This window comes from Microtus ochrogaster, chromosome X (genome assembly GCF_000317375.1).
Source record: "Microtus ochrogaster isolate Prairie Vole_2 chromosome X, MicOch1.0, whole genome shotgun sequence".
In the NCBI taxonomy this organism is placed as follows: Eukaryota; Metazoa; Chordata; class Mammalia; order Rodentia; family Cricetidae; genus Microtus; species Microtus ochrogaster.
In genome coordinates this window covers 50,189,680-50,210,616 of record NC_022026.1, presented here as the reverse complement: position 1 = coordinate 50,210,616, position 20,937 = coordinate 50,189,680, and the positions used below count along the sequence as shown (strand labels likewise).

General features: G+C 42.4%; 1 protein-coding gene and 1 pseudogene across 8 annotated transcripts in view; both read left to right on the top strand.

The window, feature by feature from the left end:
- Map7d2 (MAP7 domain containing 2) overlaps window positions 1-20,937 on the top strand; it is a 106,393-nt gene that overhangs the window by 76,646 nt on the left and 8,810 nt on the right. For all 8 annotated transcript variants that reach the window (XM_026784750.1, XM_026784748.1, XM_026784749.1 and 5 more), the window contains 4 exons: window positions 7,791-8,164; window positions 10,767-10,893; window positions 19,188-19,392; window positions 20,109-20,213. In XM_026784750.1, coding sequence (XP_026640551.1) covers window positions 7,791-8,164; window positions 10,767-10,893; window positions 19,188-19,392; window positions 20,109-20,213 — 811 coding nt within the window. The remainder of the gene's footprint in view (window positions 1-7,790; window positions 8,165-10,766; window positions 10,894-19,187; window positions 19,393-20,108; window positions 20,214-20,937) is intronic.
- On the top strand, window positions 9,209-10,454 carry LOC113457434 (annotated as a pseudogene).

Here is a 20,937-nt window from a genome sequence, read left to right as displayed (position 1 = left end):
CCCGGCTCCTTATCAATTTTTTGATCGATCGGTATTTAGGTTGTTTCCAGGTTCTGGCTATGACAAACAACGCTGCTATGAACACCTTGTGGCACGATTGAGCATCGTTTGGATATATGCCCAAAAGTGGTATTACTCGGTCTTGAGGAAGGCTGTTTCCTAATTTTCTGAGAAATTGCCACACTGACATCCAAAGGGGTTGTACCAGCTTGCATTCCCATCAGCAATGCATAAGTGTTCCCTTTTCCCCACAACCTCTCTAGCATAAGTTGTCATCAGTGTTTTTGACTTTGGCTATTCTTTCAGATGTAAGATGAAATCTCAGAGTTGTTCTGATTTGCATTTCTCTGATGACTAAGGATGTTGAACATTTCCTTAAGTGTCTTTAGATGTCTTTAATGTCTTTAGTCATTTTAGATTTCTCTGTTGAGAGTTCTCTGTTTAGGTCTGTACTCCATTTTTTTTATTGGATTATGTGTTCTTTTGGTGATCAATTTCTTTAGGTTTTATTGGTATTGTGTTGCTCTTTGTGGTGTAGCATGTGATTTTTACCTTTTTTACACATCTTTTCCTCTAATAGGTGTGGTTGGGGTTGTCTGAGATTCTGTTGAATAATCTAGGTGCCAGTGAATCCAAAATGGTCGTTCCTCATGGTACAGTCAGTGTCACAGTTGTAGTTACCCCATTGGTTATTCCTGTTCCTGGAGGTAGCTCAGTGCTCCTGTGCTTTGGTCTGCTTGGTCCCTTGGAGTCTGCTGTCTCAATCCTACTTTGGCCTAGGCTGCAGCATTGATCTGTTTCTGTAAATGCCGGTCTGGATCTCCTTCTGCAGAAGTCCCTGTCTTGGAGTTGGACCTGTTGTGGTGGAGATCGCTGACTCTGGATCTGGTCGCTGGCTGGCTCAGTCCTGATCCGCCCGTGTCCCAGGACTGGGTTTTCTCCTGGCTTCTGCTCCTAGTGGAGCTTGTTCTCTCTGTGTCTTAGGTAACTGGTTCAGTCCCACTCTGGTTCCGGTGGAGATAGCAGACTCTGAGTCAGGTTGCTGGCTCAGTCCTGATCAGCCAGTGTTCTGGGACTGGGTTGGCTCCCAGGGCTGTATTTTCTCCTGGCTTTAGCTCCCTGTGGAGCTTGCTTCCTCAGGCTCTCTCTGTCCTAGGAGTCTTGTTCTGTGTTTCACTCCTGTGGAATTTGTTGCCCCAGGTGGAGTTCCTTGCTTCAGGTCAACTTTGGCTTAGGCTACAGGCTTTGACCTGTATCTTTAAATCTTGGTCTGGATTCCCTCTCTGGGTTGGAGTTGGACGTGGAAAGGTTTCTGGTTCCAGTCTATTGCCTGGAAGGTTCCAGTCTAGGGTGCGCCCGAACCCGCAGAAGAACTGCTTACATGCTCAGAGGTCTCAGAATTGTCTCAGACCCGCAGGGGTTCCAGGTTCCTGCCTATTCCCTTTGACGTCACAAACCAGTGTTGGAACCCACAGAGGACCTGGCTCAGGCCTACTCTCTCTCAGGTTCCAGACTCGAGCCTGGCCCTGCCAAGATTTCTGGTTCTTGCCTATTCATTTCCTCAGAGGTCCAGGTTTACTCACACCCAGGGTGACAGAGGTCCTGGCTCAGGCCTAGGTCCTGGGAGGTCCTAAACTCTGGCCCAGATCCACCAGGGTGTTGGCTTAGGTCTACTCCCTTGAAGGTCCTGGATTCACGTCTGGACTCTGAGCAGTCTCTAGCTCACTTGCTCAGGGGTTCCTCCCCCGTACCTGTTCTAGTGGAGATTGTTGACTCTGGATCTAGTAGCTGGCTCAGTCCTGATCTGCCTGTGTCCCAGGACTGGGTTTGCTCCTGGCTTCTGCTTCTGGGGGAGCTTGTTCTCTCTGTGTCCTAGGTAGCTGGTTCAGTCCCACTCCGGTTCTGGTGGAGGTCACCAACTCTGAGTCAGGTTGTTGGCTCAATCCCAGTCTGCCAGTGTCCCAGGACTGGGTTGGCTCCCAGGGCTGTATTTTCTCCTGGCTTTAGCTCCCTGTGGAGCTTGCTTCCTCAGGCTCTCTCTGTCATAAGAGTCCCGTAAGTCAAGATGCCTGTTTTTACGTGGTGAAGGTAACCACGTTTAAATTTGTTTCCTAGCATCTCTTCACTGAATGTCATCCAGAAAATTCCCCCAGCCAGTACTCTTACCCATTGAGCCATCTCTCTAGTCCTTTTTAAAAGCATACAAAAAAGGTTGTGGCTTTGAAAGGTATGCTTAGTGTTGTTTTTAAAAAATGCTGCAAGATCCCTGCGGCAGTAGGCAGCAGAAATGCTGTAGGTTCCAAATGGTGGTAGCGGGCCATGTGGTGGCAGGCAGCAGGCTCTGGGAGCAGCCAGTCCCAGGCAGAAATGGCTGCCGGTCCCAGAGTGGTGGCCTGAGCAGTGGTGACAGGCCATGTGGTGGCAGACAGTGGGCCCTGGGAGCAGCCAGTCCCAGGCAGAGATGGCTGCTGATCTCAGAGCAGTGGTGGCGGGCCATGTGGCAGCAGGCAGTGGGCCCCAGGCAGAGATGGCTGCTGGTCTCAGAGCAGTGGTGGCGGGCCATGTGGCAGCAGGCAGTGGGCCCCAGGCAGAGACGGGTGCTGGTCCCTGAGCAATGGCTGGTCCCAGGCAGGGAGACACATGGTGGGCGGGCAGAAGACAGAAACATGGATAGACATGACATGCAGGGTGAGGTTGAATGTTTATTCAGGGGATTATGGAGGAGGAAGGGTGAAGGGGGGACAGAGAGAGAGAGAGAGAGAGAGAGAGAGAGAGAGAGAGAGAGAGAGAGAGAGAGAGAGAGAGAGAGAGAGAGAGAAGGGGGAAGCAGAGAAGTGGGGAGAGAGGCAGAAGCGAAGCTGCCTCTCCAAGAGGAAGATGGAAGAGAGATAAAAGGAGAGAGAGAGAAAACGCGTGCACCACGTCAAGGAAGCAGAAAAGGAAGGGGCCAAGATGGCGGTGGGCAGGTCAGAGGTAATGGGAGTGGGCGTGGCTTGTCCCTTAAAGCGACAGGAAAGCACAACACTTAATTATTTTGAATTCTGATCCCAAAGCTCAGGCTACTTATGTGATGAATGTAAACGCTTAAGCTCTGACATTACAGTATCCTCCTTGATCTCAGGTAAATTAAGCCCCGGTTAGATAGTTATGTATATTACTAGCATTACTCTTTTAAGTGATTGTTTCTTTTCATTGTTTGTATTGTCAGATATTTCTATGAGTTCTAGAAGACTTAGCTTCAACTACACTCTGAAACTAGTATATGGAACAAAGCTAAAAATCTAGAGAGAAGAAATCAAATGTGGCCAAAAATGTTTCCTTAGCCTGTTTCTGTTTCTGAGTCTTAATATATTACTTATGCTTCCAGTTGTTCTGTGCTAAATATTGTAAGTTGGTGTTTGGTCATTATGATAGTCATGTGGACCCCTTTTTTTTTTTTGGTTTTTCGAGACAGGGTTTCTCTGTAGCTTTGGAGCCTGTCCTGGAACTAGCTCTCGTAGACCATGCTGGTCTCAAACTCACAGAGATCCGCCTGCCTCTGTCTCCGGAGTGCTGGGATTAAAGGCGTGTACCACCACCACCTGGCTTGGCATTTACATTCTTATCTGAATTTTTACTTGTAAAGGATGACATCTAGTGTACCTGGTTCTGCAGGTACACATATTTGTATACTTACCCAGTATACAGATATACTATATGTTTAAGTCTAAACAAAGGATCATTTGAATTTGGACCAATTTTTAAGCCTTTCTATTTCAACTTTTTCAGCTTTAAAGAACTGAAAAATACCCTTTCATCTACATTTGTTTCACCATTCTTATCCTGTCAGTAGACATCTTTTTCTCCCAGAACTGTTGAAAGTATGTTTCTGATGATATGTCCCTAGAGAACAAAGACATTCTTTTACACACTGTGATAGTTGGTCTTCACTGTCAACTTGGTTGGATTTGGAATCACCTAGGAGAAACACCTCCATGCATGTCTTTGAGGGAGTCTCTAAAGAGGTTTAACTAAGGAGAGTCACCCTGAATATGAATGGCACCATCCCATAACCTGGAGTCTCAAACTGAAATTTAAAAAAAGAAAGCGGGGGCTGGAGAGATGGCTCAGTGGTTAAGATCACTGGCTGGTCTTCTAGAGGACCCAGGTAAAAATCCCAGCACCCACATGGCACCTCACAACTGTCTGTAACTCCAGTTCCAGGGGATCTGATACCTTCATACCAATGCACATAAAATAAAGTTAAATAAATTTTAAAAAATAAAGAAAGAAAGAAAAAAACGGAGGAATATGAGTAGAAGCATTTCTCTCCTTTTGATTAACTGGATGAAGTTTAACTGACTATCTCCTTCTCACATTCATGCTGCCATACTTTCTGTAGCATGATGGGCTGCATGCAGTCCCTTAACCATAAACCAAAATAAACTCTTTCATAAGTTACTTTGTTGGACATTTTGTTGAAGCCGTGCCAAAAGTAACTAATACACATACTCGTGGTATGTGAAAATTAGAAAATTACTTTGATATACTTAATCTATAGTATATGTATGTATGTATGTATGTATGTATGTATGTATGTATGTATGTATATACATAGTTTTGGTCAATTGTCTTAATAAGGTACTTTATAATGTTACTACACCCCAGCCCAGGATCCAGTCTGCAGAGTACCACAATGTATTTGATAATTTAATCACCTTAGTCTCCTTTATTTTGTTATTCACTATTTATCTTTGTGTGTGTTTGATAGGATTTTATATATACTAGGCCATCCTTGAACTCACTGTGTAACTGAGAATGGCTTTGAATTCCTGATCATCTTGCCTCCACCTTCCAAATTCTAGGATTTATAGACATGTGCCACCATACCTCACTCTTAGGTCTCTTAACTTGTAACAACAGTTCCTTAGTTTTACTTTTTTCATGATCTTGACATACAAGATAGTTCATTTGAGGGCTGGTCTTTGATTTAGGTTGGTTTGGAAGTTTACTTGAGGTTAGATTCAGGTCATGAATTTAGACAGAAACCCCATGGCAGTGGTGTTGAGTCCTTGTTACTGCCGCATACCATGGTGTCAGTTTGTGAGGTAAGGTAGTGTATATAGGCTTTCTTTTTCTCTCTGGAAAATAATAAATTTCAGACTGTTGACTGAGTTGTATTTAATCATAGAACCCTCTCTACTATCCAGTGTGTATACTGTGGACTGCGTTAACCATACTTAGCATTAGATAGCACGGAAGAAAATAAAACCAAATTCCAGGATGTGTGTATGGGGATTCCTTTGGGGTTCCACTTTGCAGTCCATTCACATACAGAAGTATGAAGCTGCCTCTAGAGAATTATTTTTGCCATTGTACTTACAGAGGGAGGTGTTTGTTACTATTGTTTGCTAGTCATGCAGCTTTAAAAAGTTATATACTCAAGTTGGGCAGTGGTGGCACATGCCTTTAATCTCTGTGAGTTTGAGCCTAGTCTACAGAGCAAATTCCAGGAACAGGCTTCAAAGCTACAGAGAGAAACCCTGTCTTGAAAAACAAACAAAAAATCCAATTTACATAATCCTGCTCTGTGCTACAGGAAGGCCTCCTTCAACTCCCCAAGCATACTTTTTAAATTCCCTATTACAGTATCATTGAACCTGAAAAAAAATTAAAGTAGCAAACTAAAACTAAAAACTATAAAAGCAAATATCAGTACTTGGATGCCAGCCCTGTTCTCACTATTTGTATCTCTTAGGAAAAAGTCATTTATGCTCTCAGGACTGTTCTTCTTATTTAAGAAAAACTATAATTAATACCAGTTTCCTTCCTGCCTACATCACTGACATCATGAATAAATAGATGTGTACATACTTCGAAATAAAGCTCTATAAAAAGCACCATGACTTCTCCCAATTAACTTACGCTTAATTTCTTCCCTCAGCTTAGATACCTATTTCTGGGACCTAGAAAAAAAAACACTGCCAAGCTTCCCTTGGCTTGTAGTACTCTGAGTCAGCCTGACTAGAGAATTATGGAACCTGCCAGACCAACTGTGTCTTGTTCAAGATGTGCTCCTCTTGCACTTTGGCCAACAGGATGCTAAATCCATTTAAACATATATAGAGGCAAGATGTTCTGGATATTCTACACACAGATGAAATTAAGAATTCAAGACTATATTTTATATTTTGGTTGCCCATTATGCCCCTCTCTCCCTCCCTCCTTCCTTCCTTTCCTCCTTCTCTTGTATGTGTGTGCCTGTCTGTATATTAGCATATTTTGTTTATTAATGAGGAGTTGGAATGGGGGATTATAAACAGCCTTCATGAGTTTTATCCCAAATAATCTATTCTCTCTTAACAGGTAGAAGGGTTTTTGTTGTTGTTGTTGTGTTTTTTTGTTTTTTTTTTTTTGATTTTCGAGACAGTGTTTCTCTGTAGCTTTTGATTCCTGTCCTAGAACTAGCTCTTCTAGATCAGGCTGGCCTCGAACTCACAGAGATTCGCCTGCCTCTGCCTCCCCAGTGCTGGGATTAAGGGCGTGCACCACCACTGCCCAGCTTTCTCCAGTCTCTTGTATGTTGTTAGTAATGTTTGCTTCTTAGGTTCCTGTTCAAGTTACTAAATTTTTCCTTTCCAGATTTCCCTCAGTTTGTTGTGTTTTAATGTGTAGTCATGAGTGCTTGGCCCAGTTTACTTATAACAGAACCTCAACGTCAGTGGTGTGATGTTAACTTCCACCTGACCATTATGCTTCAGTTCTGCCAGATAGAGAATGTGACCTCATTTTGCATTAGTGAGCCATTTAAAGCAGATAAGAATGTCATGTTGGCATTCTGATGGTGACTTTAAGGCTGCTAAGCTTGTGACCAGTTCATGCTTTATTTTAGTTGCTTTTCTCATAACTGTGACAAAATACTTGACAAAAGCAACTTAAGGAAAGGTTGAATTTGATTCACAGTTTGAAGGTACAGTTGGGGAAAGAATGACACTAGGAGCTTAAAGCAGCTGGTTACATTGCATTCATAGTCAGGAGGCAGAGAGAGATAAATGATAATGCCCAGCTCCTCACTTTCTCTTTTTTTATTCAGCTCCCCTCTTCATTCATGGTGTAACCCATATTAAGAGTGGTTTTTTTGCCAGGTGGTGCTGACTCATGCCTTTACTCCAAGTACTCAAGATGCAGAGGCAGGTGGATCTCTTGAGTTCAAGACCAGACTGATCTACAGAGTGAGTTCCAGGACAGCCAAGGCTACGCAGAGAAGCCCTTTCTCAAAAAAAAAAATATGGAGGGTGATATAGAAAGACACTGATATCAATCTCTGGCCTCCGCATATGCACATACAGACGTACATGCATTTACACATTTACTAATTGTATCCAAACCATGGTACCATCCTAAACATTGTCATAAAGCATAAATGATTATGTTTTAACATAATTTGGACATGTATTACCAGCTGAATTTCTTAAAATTTATCTCTTTTGGGATGACTTTGGGGAGTGTATAATAAGCCCTATAATTGTTTCTATAGAAGGATGAAGTTATTCAGTTTATTGGGAAAAAAATTCTGTTTTCCTTTTTTGTTTTTTTTTTTCAAGACAGGGTTTCTCTGTAGCTTTGGAATCTGTCCTGGAACTCACTCTGTAGAACAGGCTTGCATCGAACTCACAGAATTCTGCCTGCCTCTGCCTCCCAAGTGCTGGGATTAAAGGTGTGTGCCACCACGGCTCAGTTGGAACAAAACTTCTTACGAAGAGTTTTATGGTCAAGTACGGTATCTGTTCTGCCTTATTTTTGTTTTCCAGGACAACTTCAAAAGCATATCCACAGTCTCCAAAGAGAAGTGAAGTCTCCAAAGTGAAGCCCCTATATATAGGGTCTCCTGTGAAATATCGCTTTCCTCCCGTTCCCATTGAAGAAGCACTCAAGAAGAAAGCAGAGAAGGAGAAGAGCAATAAGGAAAAGGAGGGTGCCACTGGTCAGCAGGCCACTGGCATACCCAAAGAAGAAACCCTAGAGAAGCACATGGCTGACAAGTATGCCACTGAGAAGCACATGGTTGACAAACCTGTCACTGAGAAGAACCTGGTTGACAAACCTGTCACTGAGAAATATGTAGCTGATAAGCATGCCACTGAGAAGCATTCTACCACCGGAGGGAAGACTGAGCACAGTACAGGTAAACCTTCTCTGTTGATGTTGCCAGTTAGCCTTGGCCTTCCCCTCATAGTTCTTCCTCTGCCCTGATCTATATCTCATTCTCTCACGTTTTGGAGAAGAGGAGGTTTTCCCTAGGACAATGTCATCCCCTTTTACTGTTTCCTTAGGCTTTCTATCATTTTTAATAGTGCTTTATTTATGAGACCTATGCCTTGATTCTGCTTATGACTATGGAACCTAAGATGGTTCCCATGCAGCCTATATGTGCTCTTCTACACAACAGAGCACTAGCCTTAGTCCTTAAAGTCTCTGACATTAAAGTCACTAAGATGGGAGTGTTGTGGAACTTACTTGTAGCTCTGTCCTTAACTGTTTCCTGCCCCTACTGAGGCCTAAAAACACCAAGAGTCGGCACAGGCTGCTAGGAGGCCGCCTCTTCCCTCTTGGCCTCCCAGTTTCCCAGCGTGTTTTGGGCCACCAAATGGGAGGGGGAGATGCAAGATGGCTCCAGCCTCCGGCTGTTCGACTGCCTGACCTGGGAAGGCAAGCCCCTACCTGGCTTGCATCTTGTAGTGAAAGGAGACACTGATTATTGAAGAGAAGAAGTATTGCTTATTTGGGAGAAACCCTGATTTGTGTGACTTCACCATTGATCACCAGTCTTGCTCCATGCAGCACTGGTTTACCACAAGCACCTGAAGAGAGTTTTCTTGATAGATCTCAACAGCACTCATGACGCTTTCTTGGGTCACATTCGGGTGGAACCTCACAAGCCTCAAGAGATTCCCATTGATTCCGCTGTCTCATTTGGTGCATCCACAAGGGCATACACTCTGCGAGAGAAGCCTCAAACATTGCCATCAGCTGTTAAGGGAGATGAGAAGATGGGTGGAGAGGATGATGAACTCAAGGGTTTTTGGGACTTCTAGAAGAGGAGACCAGGCTTGATAACTTGACAGATAATACTGCCCACAACAAACGGATTTCAACTCTCACTCTTGAGGAGGGAAATCTGGACATTCAGAGACCAAAGAGGAAGAGGAAGAACTCACGGGTGACTTTCAGTGAGGAAGATGCTAGCCAGAGGATGTGGATCCCTCTGTCGGTCACTTCTGGAACATGGTGCAGTGGTTCCAGTCAAGAAGAAATGGATGGAGGGCTCTGGCTCTCTGGGCCTGGAGGAGACAGGAAGCAGGCGCATACAGAACTTTGCCTTCAGTCGAGGACTATACGGGAGCCTGCCCCCCACACATAGTGAAACAGGCTCCCAACCTCATGGCATCCATGGGACAGCACTCATTGGTGGCTTGCCAATGCCATACCCTAACCTCGCCCCTGATGTGGACTTGACTCCTGTTGTGCCATTGGCAGTGACCATAAACCCCACACCAAACCCTGCAGTCTATAACCCTGAAGCTGTAAATGAACCCAAGATGAAGAAATACACAAAGGAGGCTTGGCCCCACAAGAAGCCCACACTTTCCTTACTGATTGGATATTTTTGGCTATGAAGGGGGTGGGATGGGTAGGATGAATGGAGGCTGGCAAAGGGGGCTAGTGAACTAGGGAGGAGACTTTCTGTGTGTGTGGTATCGTCTTTCAGAAAGTCTCCTGGGCTCCTAACATGTAATATTGAGACTAGGGGTGGGGCTGAAGTACCAGTTAGAGACCTGAGTCAGAACACAGAAGTGTGGAGAAAGGCTCCCCAGGCCCTAAGCAGACTGCCCTGGTGCTCTCCCTCTGCCTCCCAGGGCCATTTTCATGTGAAGTCATACAGTCCAGGTGGAATCCAGAGCTATGGAGGAGGCGGTAGTTTCATTTAAATTCATTTCCCTTGTGAGTCCCGGGTAGCAAAATGATTGCCATGGATCCCAGGTTGGTTGGCATTCTTCATTTTATTAAACTAAGGTGTAAGTCCATGGTTTTGAGGTCCAGTAGTTAGGCCTTTCTCCTCAGTCCTTTCTGCTGGAATGAGACCATTGAGTTCCCTCTGTCTGTGGCCAGTGTCATGGGCACAGATTTATGGGTTTTTATGGTATTGTTGGACTTGATCTATTTTCCTTGTCCACCCTGAACACTCCACTTGCTAGTTGGCATTTAGTTCCTGTGTTGCCCTCCTGTGGCATCAACTTTTGTGTGTGCTATGAGGCAGTTTCTTAAGAATATGACTAGATAGGATGGCTCACGATGAACAGGAAAAGACTGTACTTTGCAAGGACCAGGTTCGTATCAGGAGGATAGTGCCCAGCTCTTGGTTTGGAGGCTCCCCCGAACCCCCTCCCAGTGTAGCATTCTGGTTATTCAGAGCTCCAGGCTAGACCTGGCTAACAGGAGACCAGGTAGGAACCATTGTATGAGCTTTGTACAGATTTGTACATTTGTGTAATAGGGCTTTTTACCTGTAACCTTTATTACATTGTAAATTAAAGGTAACTTTTGTCAAAAAAAAAAAAACCCCAAGGGTCACAGCTTCTTCGGCTTAGTGACTAATTGTAACTGTGTTGCAGTGTTTGCCATCACTACACTGAGTTAATAGTTATGTGTCCACTTCTATGTGAGTGGGCTCATTGTGTTCATTTCCCCTGATTTTTTTTTTACTACTAAATGTTTTACTGCCTCAGGAAAACCCACAGCAGGCACCACTGACGCAGAGGAGGCTACAAAAATTCTAGCTGAAAGGAGACGTCAGGCTCGGTTACAGAAGGAACAAGAGGAGCAAGAACGGTTCATGAAGGAAGAACAAGAGAGGTATACAGGAACTCAGGCTTGTGTGATCTGATGTAAAGGTGGGGTTGGAAAGATTGGCTTGCCTTTCTTTTTACAATTTTTGTGTTGCCAAAACCTGGACAGTAGTATAGGAATCTTGATTGCATGCATTTCACAGAAGCTATGTCATTAACAGTGGCAGAACTTTGCTCTTTTTTGAGAACCTAGAAACTCACATTAGCAAGATATAAATGTTACAGGTACCTTCCTTTCCTTTCTTAGATATAGAAACAATTATATAGGCAACTCTAGTAGAGCTATGAGGAGAGTTTGAACTTTGGTGATAGATTGAGTCTCCCTGGATAAACAAAAGATTCTGGATATAGAGATCTTGACTCTATTTCCCAGACGATCCTAACTCATGCTCTAAAATCAAGGAGGAAAGAGAGTAAGTAGGTCAGAGTCCCATAGATAAGAAGCTCGAGAGAAGAGTCAACCCCCTAGCCCATGACAGTGAGGTATGTGGAAATCCTCTCCTGGAGAAAGACAAAGGATGTCATTGCAGTAGTCTCTAAATGTTGGAGGGAATCTATCAGAAGTGTTCAGGGAACATTGTGAAAATGTGCTGGCCCTGTCTCATTCTACCTTAGCAATTCATCAATGTTTGAAAGCCACTGTGGCAATAGTACTTTGATGTGATACAGGCAGTTCTGCTTTTTATGATCTTTATGTTCAGAAAGGAAACATAGTTAAAGGACAAGGTCAATTTTATCACTACAAGGAGAAAAGATGTTGTTGGGATGATCACAGAGTACAATCTGGTACCATGTAAGGAATGAGACAGGAAATAGTGCTATAGCACTTGAAGACTAGCACTGAATTTAAGGTAACAAATAATAAGACATTGTTTAGTAACCTTTAAAATCTTTGTGGTTTCTTTTTTCCCCCTTTTTAAAAAAATATTTATTTTATTTGTTTAATTGATTATTTTTATATACCAGTCCCAGTTCCCCCTTCTTCCTCGCTCTCTCCCCTCTCCCCCTTCCCCGCCTCTCCCCTTCCCCTCACCCCACCCTCATCTACTCCTCAGAGAGGTTAAGGTCTCCCCTGGGAAGCCAGCTAGGTCTGTCCCATCATCTTGTTGATAGTTCCCCTTTTCTTTTTTTTTCTTTTATTTTCAAGACAGGGTTTCTCTGTGTAGCCCTAGCTGTCCTGAAATTCACTCTATAGACCAGGCTGGCCTTCAACTCGGAGATTCACTTGCCTCTCCCTCTCCCTCCCGAGTGCTGGGATTAAAGGTATATGCCTCCACTGCCTGGTATGTGGTTTCTGATTAAATGTTTGTTGATCTTTTTTTTTTTTTACAGTTGAGAGGGATACCTTCTTCAAATTCTGAACATCTCTGCTTATTTTCTTACTCCAGTCTTTTGACCATTTTCTACATGTTTTGTTATTGTTGGATGTTATATTCAGGCTGGTTTGGGTGGGCTGGAAGTTATGTGAAGGGAAAGGTAATGTAATCATGGGATTTCAAATGACAGGCTTGGTAAAGGTAGCCACAGGAATACAACATCCCCAGAACAGGTGAGTGATATGATTGTTGCTGTTTACTTTAAAGAAAAAAAGGAGGCAGGCGGATCTCTGTGAGTTCGAGACCAGCCTGGTCTACAGAGCTAGTTCCAGGACAGGCTCCAAAACCACAGAGAAACCCTGTCTCGAAAAAACCAAAAAAAAAAAAAAAAAAAAAAAGAAAGTTGTTTACCTTCTTAGCTACTTTGTTCTCTCTCATTTCCTTAGCAGTTCAGCTGCAGAGAGACTTGGTTACCTTCCTGTCTTTATTTTTGCAACTCACACTATTCACACTTCCACACACTCTCCATTCTTTCATTACCAGATTCTTAATTTGATGTTTGGTTTCCTTTGGCTCTGTGGAACTTGTCCTTGCTTTTCTTGTCTTCCTGTATCTTACCTGTTAAATCCCCTTAGATATTACCTGGACTCCAAGCCCTTATTCCTTGATCAGCTTTTTAAAAAAATTTATAAAAAATTTAGCTATATATTTTTCTCCATTCCCCTTCTTCTTCTCCACACCCCTTCTACCCTCTGCCATAGTTCCCATGCTCCCAGTTTACTCAGAAGATCTTGACTTTTTCTACTTCCCATGTAAATTAGATCCATGTATGTCTGTCTTAAGGTCCTTTTTGTTGTCTGGGTTCTTTGGGATTGTGAAATGTAGGCTGGTTTTCTTTGCTACATGTTTAAAAACCACTTATGAGTGAGTACATGTGATAATTATTTTTTATGTGTGTCTGAGTTACCTCACTCAAAATAATGTTTTCTAGCTCCATACATTTTCCTGCAAAATTTAAGATGTTGTTATTTTTCTCTGCTGTGCAGTACTCCATTGTATAAATGGACCACATTTTCCTTATCCATTTTTCAGTCGAGGGGCATTTAGGCTGTTTCCAGATTCTGGCTATGACAAATAATGTTGCTATGAGCATAGTGGTATGATTGAGCATCCTTTGGCTATATACCCAAAAGTGGTATTGCTGGGTCTTAGGAAAGGTTGTTTCCCAGTTTTCTAAGAAATTGCCATACTGATATCAAAGGGGCTGTGCCAGCTTGCATTCTCACCAGCAATGCAGGAGTGTTCCCTTTACCCCATAACCTCTCCAGCATAAGTTGTCATCAGTGTTTTTGATCTTGGCCATTCTTTTTTTTTAAAAAAAATATTTGTTTATTTATTTATTATGTATACAGTATTCTGCTTGTAGCATCAGAAGAGGACCCCAGGTCTCATTACAGATGGTTGGGAGCCACTGTGTGGTTGCTGGGTATTGAACTCAGGACCTTTGGAAGAGCAGTCAGTGTTCTTAACCTCTGAGCCATCTCTCTAGCCCTGATCTTGGCCATTCTTACAGTTGTAAGATGGAATCTCAGAGTTGTTTTGATTTGTATTTCTTTGATGGCTAAGGATGTTGAGCATTTCTTTAAGTATCTTTCAACCATTTTAGATTTCTTAATCAGCTTTTTGCCTGAGAAGTCCTCCCTGAATACACTTATTTATACATACAAATTTATACACATTTCCCCTGGCTTCAAAATATTTATGGCTGACAGTTCATGCAGCAATGTGTTAAGTGAACTTGTTCTCATCTCTCTTTCTGACTTCATTTTCTATTTACCTTGCATTTATCACCTATTTTTGAAGCTAACTGTGGCTTTGTTTTATAAATCTTCTGTACTTTCTGGAACACAGTGAAGATTCCTGAATCTGTGCCTAAGCCCTGAATTTAATCTAAAGCTGCATTGTCTATACCATAGTGCTTATGTATATGTAGCTGTAAATTGAAGAAAATTCAATTCTTTAGCCTTAATAGACACATATCATTTTTTATAGCCACATGTGGCTAGTAGTTACCAGAATAAACACATAATTCTTTTTTTTTAATTTTATTGATTTTTATTGAGCTCTACATTTTTCTCTGCTTCCCTCCCTGCATCTCCCCTCCCCCCTTCAATCCTCCCCCAAGGTTCCCATGCTCCCAATTTACACAGGAGATCTTGTCTTTTCCTACTTCCCATGTCTATTAGATCTATGTATGTCTCTCTTAGGGTCCTCATTGTTGTCTAGGTTCTCTGGGATTGTGGTTTGTAGGCTGTTTTCTTAGCTTTATGTTTAAATACATGTGATAATTATCTTTCTGTGTCTGGGTTACCTCACTCAAAATGATGTTTTCTAGCTCCATCCATTTTCCTGCAAAATTCAAGCTGTCATTATTTTTTTCTGCTGTGTAGTACTCCATTGTGTAAATATACCATATTTTTCTTATCCATTCTTCAGTAGAGGGGCATTTAGGTTGTTTCCAGATTCTGGCTATGACAAATAAAGCTGCCATGAACATAGTTGAGCACATGTCTTTGTGGCATGATTGAGCATCCTTTGGATATATACCCAACAGTGGTATTACTGGGTCTTGAGGAAGGTTAAAGAATAAATACATAATTCTATAAATTATTTCCTTCTCAGAAAGTTCTGTTAACTAGCTTTTGTCTTTGGTCAAAACCTATATATAATTGTGTCCCATATTTACCTCAAATTCAGCATTTTGAAGGCATAAATTAGTATACATCACTCAGAGTTCTTGTTCATTTCATGTACTCCATGTTGTTCCAAAGTTAGACATCTCAGAGCTGCTTTCTACATTTCCATTATCCTTCACATTACATCAGTTGTTATTTAAGTCTTCATTGGCACTCATCTTAGCATCTCTATTCTCCACTATGCTCCTCCCATACCAGATAGGTCAGCTAGACTGTATCTGTGGAATCTTTTGTTTGTTTTTTCGAGACAGGGTTTCTCTGTGTAACTGGCTGTCCTTAAACTCGCTTTGTAGCCCAGGCTGGCCTTGAATTCACAGAGATCTGCCTACTTCTGCCTCCCAAGTGCTGGGATTAAAGACATGCACTGGCTGTTTGTGGAATCTTAACTGAGTGCTCCAGACCTCCCAGAGTTTGTCCACTGTCCACACTGTTTCCAGAGTGACTTTTCTTAAATAAATTATGGTTGTCCTTGATAATGAGTCTTTTTTATTTTATTTTTGAGACAGGGTTTCTCTGTAGTTTTTGGTGCCTGTCCTGGAACTCCCTTTGTAGACCAGGCTGGTCTCGAACTCACAGAGATCCGCCTGCCTCTGCCTCCTGAGTGCTGGGATTAAAGGTGTGCGCCACCACTGCCCGTCCCCTGCCTGGCTTCTTGCTAGTAAGTCTTGATTACAGGATTTATCCAAACCTACCAACAATTCTTCCCTGAACTGGCCATTCCTTGCTCCTCTGCCTTCTCTCTCTCTAGGCAAGCCTGCATCCCTCCTCATGTACTCTAATATGCAGCTCCATACCACACAAGCCTGGCTTGTGCTTTGTCTCCACGTGAACTCATGCTCCTTGTCACATGATATGTCTTTCTTTCTCAAGATGCAGGTCCACTCACTTCTGTGGCCTTACTGGTCCTGCATTGGGGAAGGAGCTGATTTCTTTCCTCTTTGAGCTTAGCTTCCAGCTGACTAACATAGCCTCATTTGTTCACAGGCTGTCTCCGTTTTCTAGTTAATAGTTTAAAAGGCCAGAGTACAGTCATGGATCACTGTTGGTTGATGTTCAGTGAAGTGGAAGAAGCTCAACTAAAATGCCATCAGTGACAACAGTGGGTTAAGTGGACTCACGGGCTGAAATTTCATGATGAAGGCAAAAGAAAAGGGTGTATACAGACTCACACAAGTAAAAAAAAAAGAGACAGATTTGGAGAGGATGGTATTTAAGATGATGGAATACCCAATAAGAAACCATGGAAAGGCAAAAAAGAATCGGTCTGAAAAGCTAAAAAGTAACCATCTGATAGAAGATAAACCTAGATGCCTGCAGAACACACAGATAGTTGGAAATAAAATAGAAGCCTGTGACCTAGGATACACTTAATCCCAAATCAGTTTTCCTCTCTCTTGCCAGAATGTGAAGCTTTGATAGTGTCACATGCGAGGTGAGAAAGGAAAGTACCAGAAAGCCTGGGGCTGGAACACAGTGGACATCTCTTAGAATAGGATCATCCTGACATCTGTTTTGTGTAGTTTCAATAGTTAAAGTTGCAGCAATGTGATTACAAGTTGAGAGAATGTAGCAAAAAAAAATAAAGATGCTTGCACTAAACTCTGAAAAGTCCAGTTATTGTCACCAGCTGTTGAGGGAAACGCTGTTCAAATCATGGATCTTGGAGACTCCCTTTGAAGAAAGGGCTTACTAGGTGTTTTGGCTACTAGGCCCTAAGAGAGCAAAAAAGCTTGTCTAGTTCCAGATGGTTGTGATATCAGAGCTTTCTCAGAAGCCCACATAGCAATCCTAGCCTCTGGACTTGGGGATAGCCCAAGATAAACAATGAGATTCTTGGAGTTGGGGCAAGAAACCCAATACCCTAGATTCAATCTGGGAAAGACATTTGTAGAGACTAGCAAACAGGAGAGCTTCCTGGGATTACAGAATACATTCCATGTTGAAACTGAAACAATGGCTAGGAGCCCATATCAAAAAATACTTGAGTAAGGCTTCTCATGACCAGGCCACACAGCCAACCTGAAGTCATTGTCCAAATGAGAGTACAGGCCTGAATTTGCAGGCAGAGGTCTACAATGCTATTCATACCTGACTTCTGGCTACCTGAGTTTCTAGTGGCAGGTGGTTTGGGTACAAGCTAGGGCAGGTACTGGCCTTCCAAGTGTAGCAGCAAGGTAACACAGAGGTGGAGGGAGATAGGACAGCAACACTCAAGTGGCTAGAGGCTGTAAAGAGGGCCTCAAAGGAAGAAAAGTTAGTGTTGTCAGACTGTTGCAAGACATACATATAGGCTTAGACTATATTTGTCTTGAGATTTAGGCAATGAACATATTTTTGGAGATAAATTATTAAGAAGATGGGTATAAAGACAGGAAGCATCTTGAAATAGGTAAGAAGGTAGCCATAAGCAGAAGGCAGATGGGAGAGAATTTAAGAGGGTGAATTGGGTTGCCTGAGACCTGAGTATTTTGCAGCCCATGCAAAGTTGTATGTAGAAGGGTAAAACTGGCATAGGAAGGAATGGGAGCTAGCAAAAGAAGTAAGAACAATGGGGGAGGGGATGGAATTAACTGCACAAGTGGTAGTAGCATTTATGTCCTTTCCATATTAATCAGAACAAACAGGGAACATTCTCAGTGATAATACAGTGAATGAGTGAAATTTAAGAAGCAAGATGAAATGGCCCCAATTTTCTCTGTAAAGTAGTGGTAATTCTGTCAACTAGAATGATGGTAAAGGTTGACAAAAAGTAATTGTCCATATAGAATCCAAGGGATGAGACTAAAAACATATCAGCTGAGGCTAAGGAACACAAGATTGATCAGCTTTGTGCCTTTCTCTAGCTAGTCCAGGAAGACAGGGAATGGCATGAGGACTAAGGACTACCCAGGCTGGGAATTGGGAAACAGTGGCCTCTGTGTCATCATAGGAATGCTCAGGTGGGGACTAGAGGCATGGGGAGATCCTGAGGCAGAGAAGAGGGTAGAAGTTGTTTGTACAGTTCTCACTAGGGAAGGTCACCAAAGACGTAGAAGGATGAGCTAAGATCAGATCAAAGATTGATAGCAAAGATGAAACTTTTTCAATGAAAACTTAAAACACATAGGAATAGTGAACAGTGGAACTCACATATTCATTCACAAGACTAAACAATTCAAGGCCCAGCTCATCACTGGTGTGGGCAAATTATGACAATGAGGGACTCAAGAGGGTTTGAAGTGTTAAAGAATGAGATATGGAGGCCATTATATGAAGACTCGCACCAGTGGCCAATGACAAGAGATATCCATTAACTACTGAATGGGTACACTTTCTGCTTGGTAGGGAAGAAGTCCTGGGATTGGATGGGTATAATAACAAGGATCAAGAGGATGACAGAACTGCTCACAGGTTTGGTGAACTCGAGATTAGTAAAAGAAAAGATTTCTACTGTATGAAGAGAAACTAGAGCCTAGAGGTAGTTTAGTGACAATGACAAATGTGGGCTTGGGTGGCCTATGCTAGAGGGCTGGTGTAAAAGGATGAAATTGGGAGGTTCGTTCTTGAAAATTGTGAAATAGTTTCATATGAGAAGGCAGGCTTTTTATGCTAGTTTTAAAACTACTTTCATGGAGGTGTGGCTTTGCTGGTGGAAATGTGTCACTGTGGGGTGGGCTTTGAGATTTCCTATGCTTAGTCTACCACCCAGCATCTCAGCTGATTTTCTGTTGCCTTCTGAAGATGTAGGCAGCACTGTGTCTGCCTGCACACCACCATGCTCCCCACCATGATAATAATGGAATAAACCTCTGAAACTGTAAGCCAGACCCAATTAAATGTTTTCTCTTATAAGAAAAAAAATAAAACTACTTGACCCAATTAAATGTTTTCTCTTATAAGAGAAAAAAAATAAAACTACTTTTAAGGGAAGTGAAGTGGATGTAAGAGGGAATGTTTTCTGTGATAATGAGGTTTAAGGAGATTTAGGACCATAAGGGTGTTATTATAACACTTTCAGCCTCTCGCACTCTTGCTCACTTTCTCTGTCTCTCTCTCTGTCTCTCTCTGTCTCTCTCTGTCTCTCTCTGTCTCTCTCTGTCTCTGTCTCTCTCTCTCTCTCTCTCTCTCTCTCTCTCTCTCTCTCTCATGCATGTGTATGAACATGTTGAGCTTTACTTGCTATGATCAGCACATGGTCTTTTAGCAGTTTGCCTTTGGAGTGTGTCATCCTCTGTTTTTTTTCTCAAAAGGCTGGAAAAAGAGGAATTGAAAAGAAAGGCAGAAGAGGAAAGGCTACGCCTAGAAGAAGCCCGTAAGCAAGAAGAAGAAAAGAAGCAACAGGAAGAAGAGAAAAGAAAGGCAGGAGAGAAGGCAAAACAGAAGGCTGAGGAGGAGCTGTTGTCAAAAGAGAAACAAGAAAAGGAAAAACAAGAAAAAGCCATCATTGAAAAGCAGGTACAGTCTGAAGTCTCAGACTTGTTTTTCAATGGTCTTAGTTAATATTGGGCAAAATTTGTTCAGTGTGAATGACTCATAATAATAACTTAAAGGTTTTTTTTTATTTTTTGAGACAGGGTTTCTCCGTAGTTTTTTGGTTCCTGTCCTGGAACTAGCTCTTGTAGACCAGGCTGGCCTCGAACTCACAGAGATCCGCCTGCCTCTGCCTCCCAAGTGCTGGGATTAAAGGCATGCGCCACCACCGCCCGGCTTAACTTGAAGTTTTTATATAAATTCCATGTGCTGGTTATTAAATATAACTTATATGGAATAAAGTGAAGTTATTAATGTGTGCCATGTGAGTTTGGATTTCTCTTGTAGAGGTAGACATTGGAATAAGAATTTGGGTGCCACTGGTTTATCTGGGAGAAAAATCCCATGAATCTGGAATGGGAATGAAGTCAGTATAAGTACACTGATGAATGTGGCTGAGTGCTTTTGGGATCTCTGAGGCTAAAGCTCATGACTTAGGATTTTCTCCCTGAGGAGTAAGGAAACTAGACAATTCACTTATCAAAACCTTATTAAAACTATTCCTTAGTGTGGAATACTGCTCCTTGGGGGAATTAACTTCTGAAATTGTCTACCTATGTGCACATTTCCTGGCCTGCTCACAAACACAGAGGCCTTCACCATATGTGAGAACTATTTCTTGGTTTATTTGTTTCTTTCAGAAGGAAACAGCAGAAGCAAAGGCACAGGAGGCTGTTAAACAGATGCGTTTAGAAAGAGAACAGATCATGCTGCAGATTGAGCAGGAACGACTGGAGAGGAAGAAGGTAAGAGTTGAGGGATCAGGAAGACTTAAGGAACAGAAAGTGAATCCAGTCTATATCTTTATTATGTTCTTTGTCATCATGTTCTATTGGTTACTGAGAAAGGAGTGATCATAAAGCTCCACTGGTGGGCTGGAGATGTAACCCAATGGTAAGATTATTTATCACATATAAGCTCATTTGTTCAACCCTTAGCCCTGAAAACAATAGATCTCTTTTTGTGATTTCGAATTTTTCTATCTTGCCTTTCATTTCTGTCAGTTTTGTTACACACACACAGTGTATGTTAAAGCCTTGTTACTTGAATACATAACAGATAATTACATTTTTTTTGAATCGACAGATTTTTTTTAATGTAATTCCCTTTCTAGTTCATTTTTTGTTTGTTTGTTTGCTTTTGAAGATGATGTTTCTTTGTAGTACTGGCTGTCCTGGCACTTACCCTGTAGATCAGGCTAGCCTTGAACTCAGAGATCTGCTTGTTTCTGCCTCCTGAGTAGAGTGTTGGGACTAAAGGCATGTGCCAACATTCCCAGTGTTAGCTCTAATAGTATTTCTTAAAGTCTCCTTTGGCAGCCTTTTTATTTTTATTTTCATTTGTTTTGTTTCTCGAGACAGGGTTTCTCTGCAGCTTTGGAGTCTGTCCTGGAACTAGCTCTTGTAGACCAGGCTGGCCTCGAACTCACAGAGATCCGCCTGCCTCTGCCTCCCGAGTGCTGGGATTAAA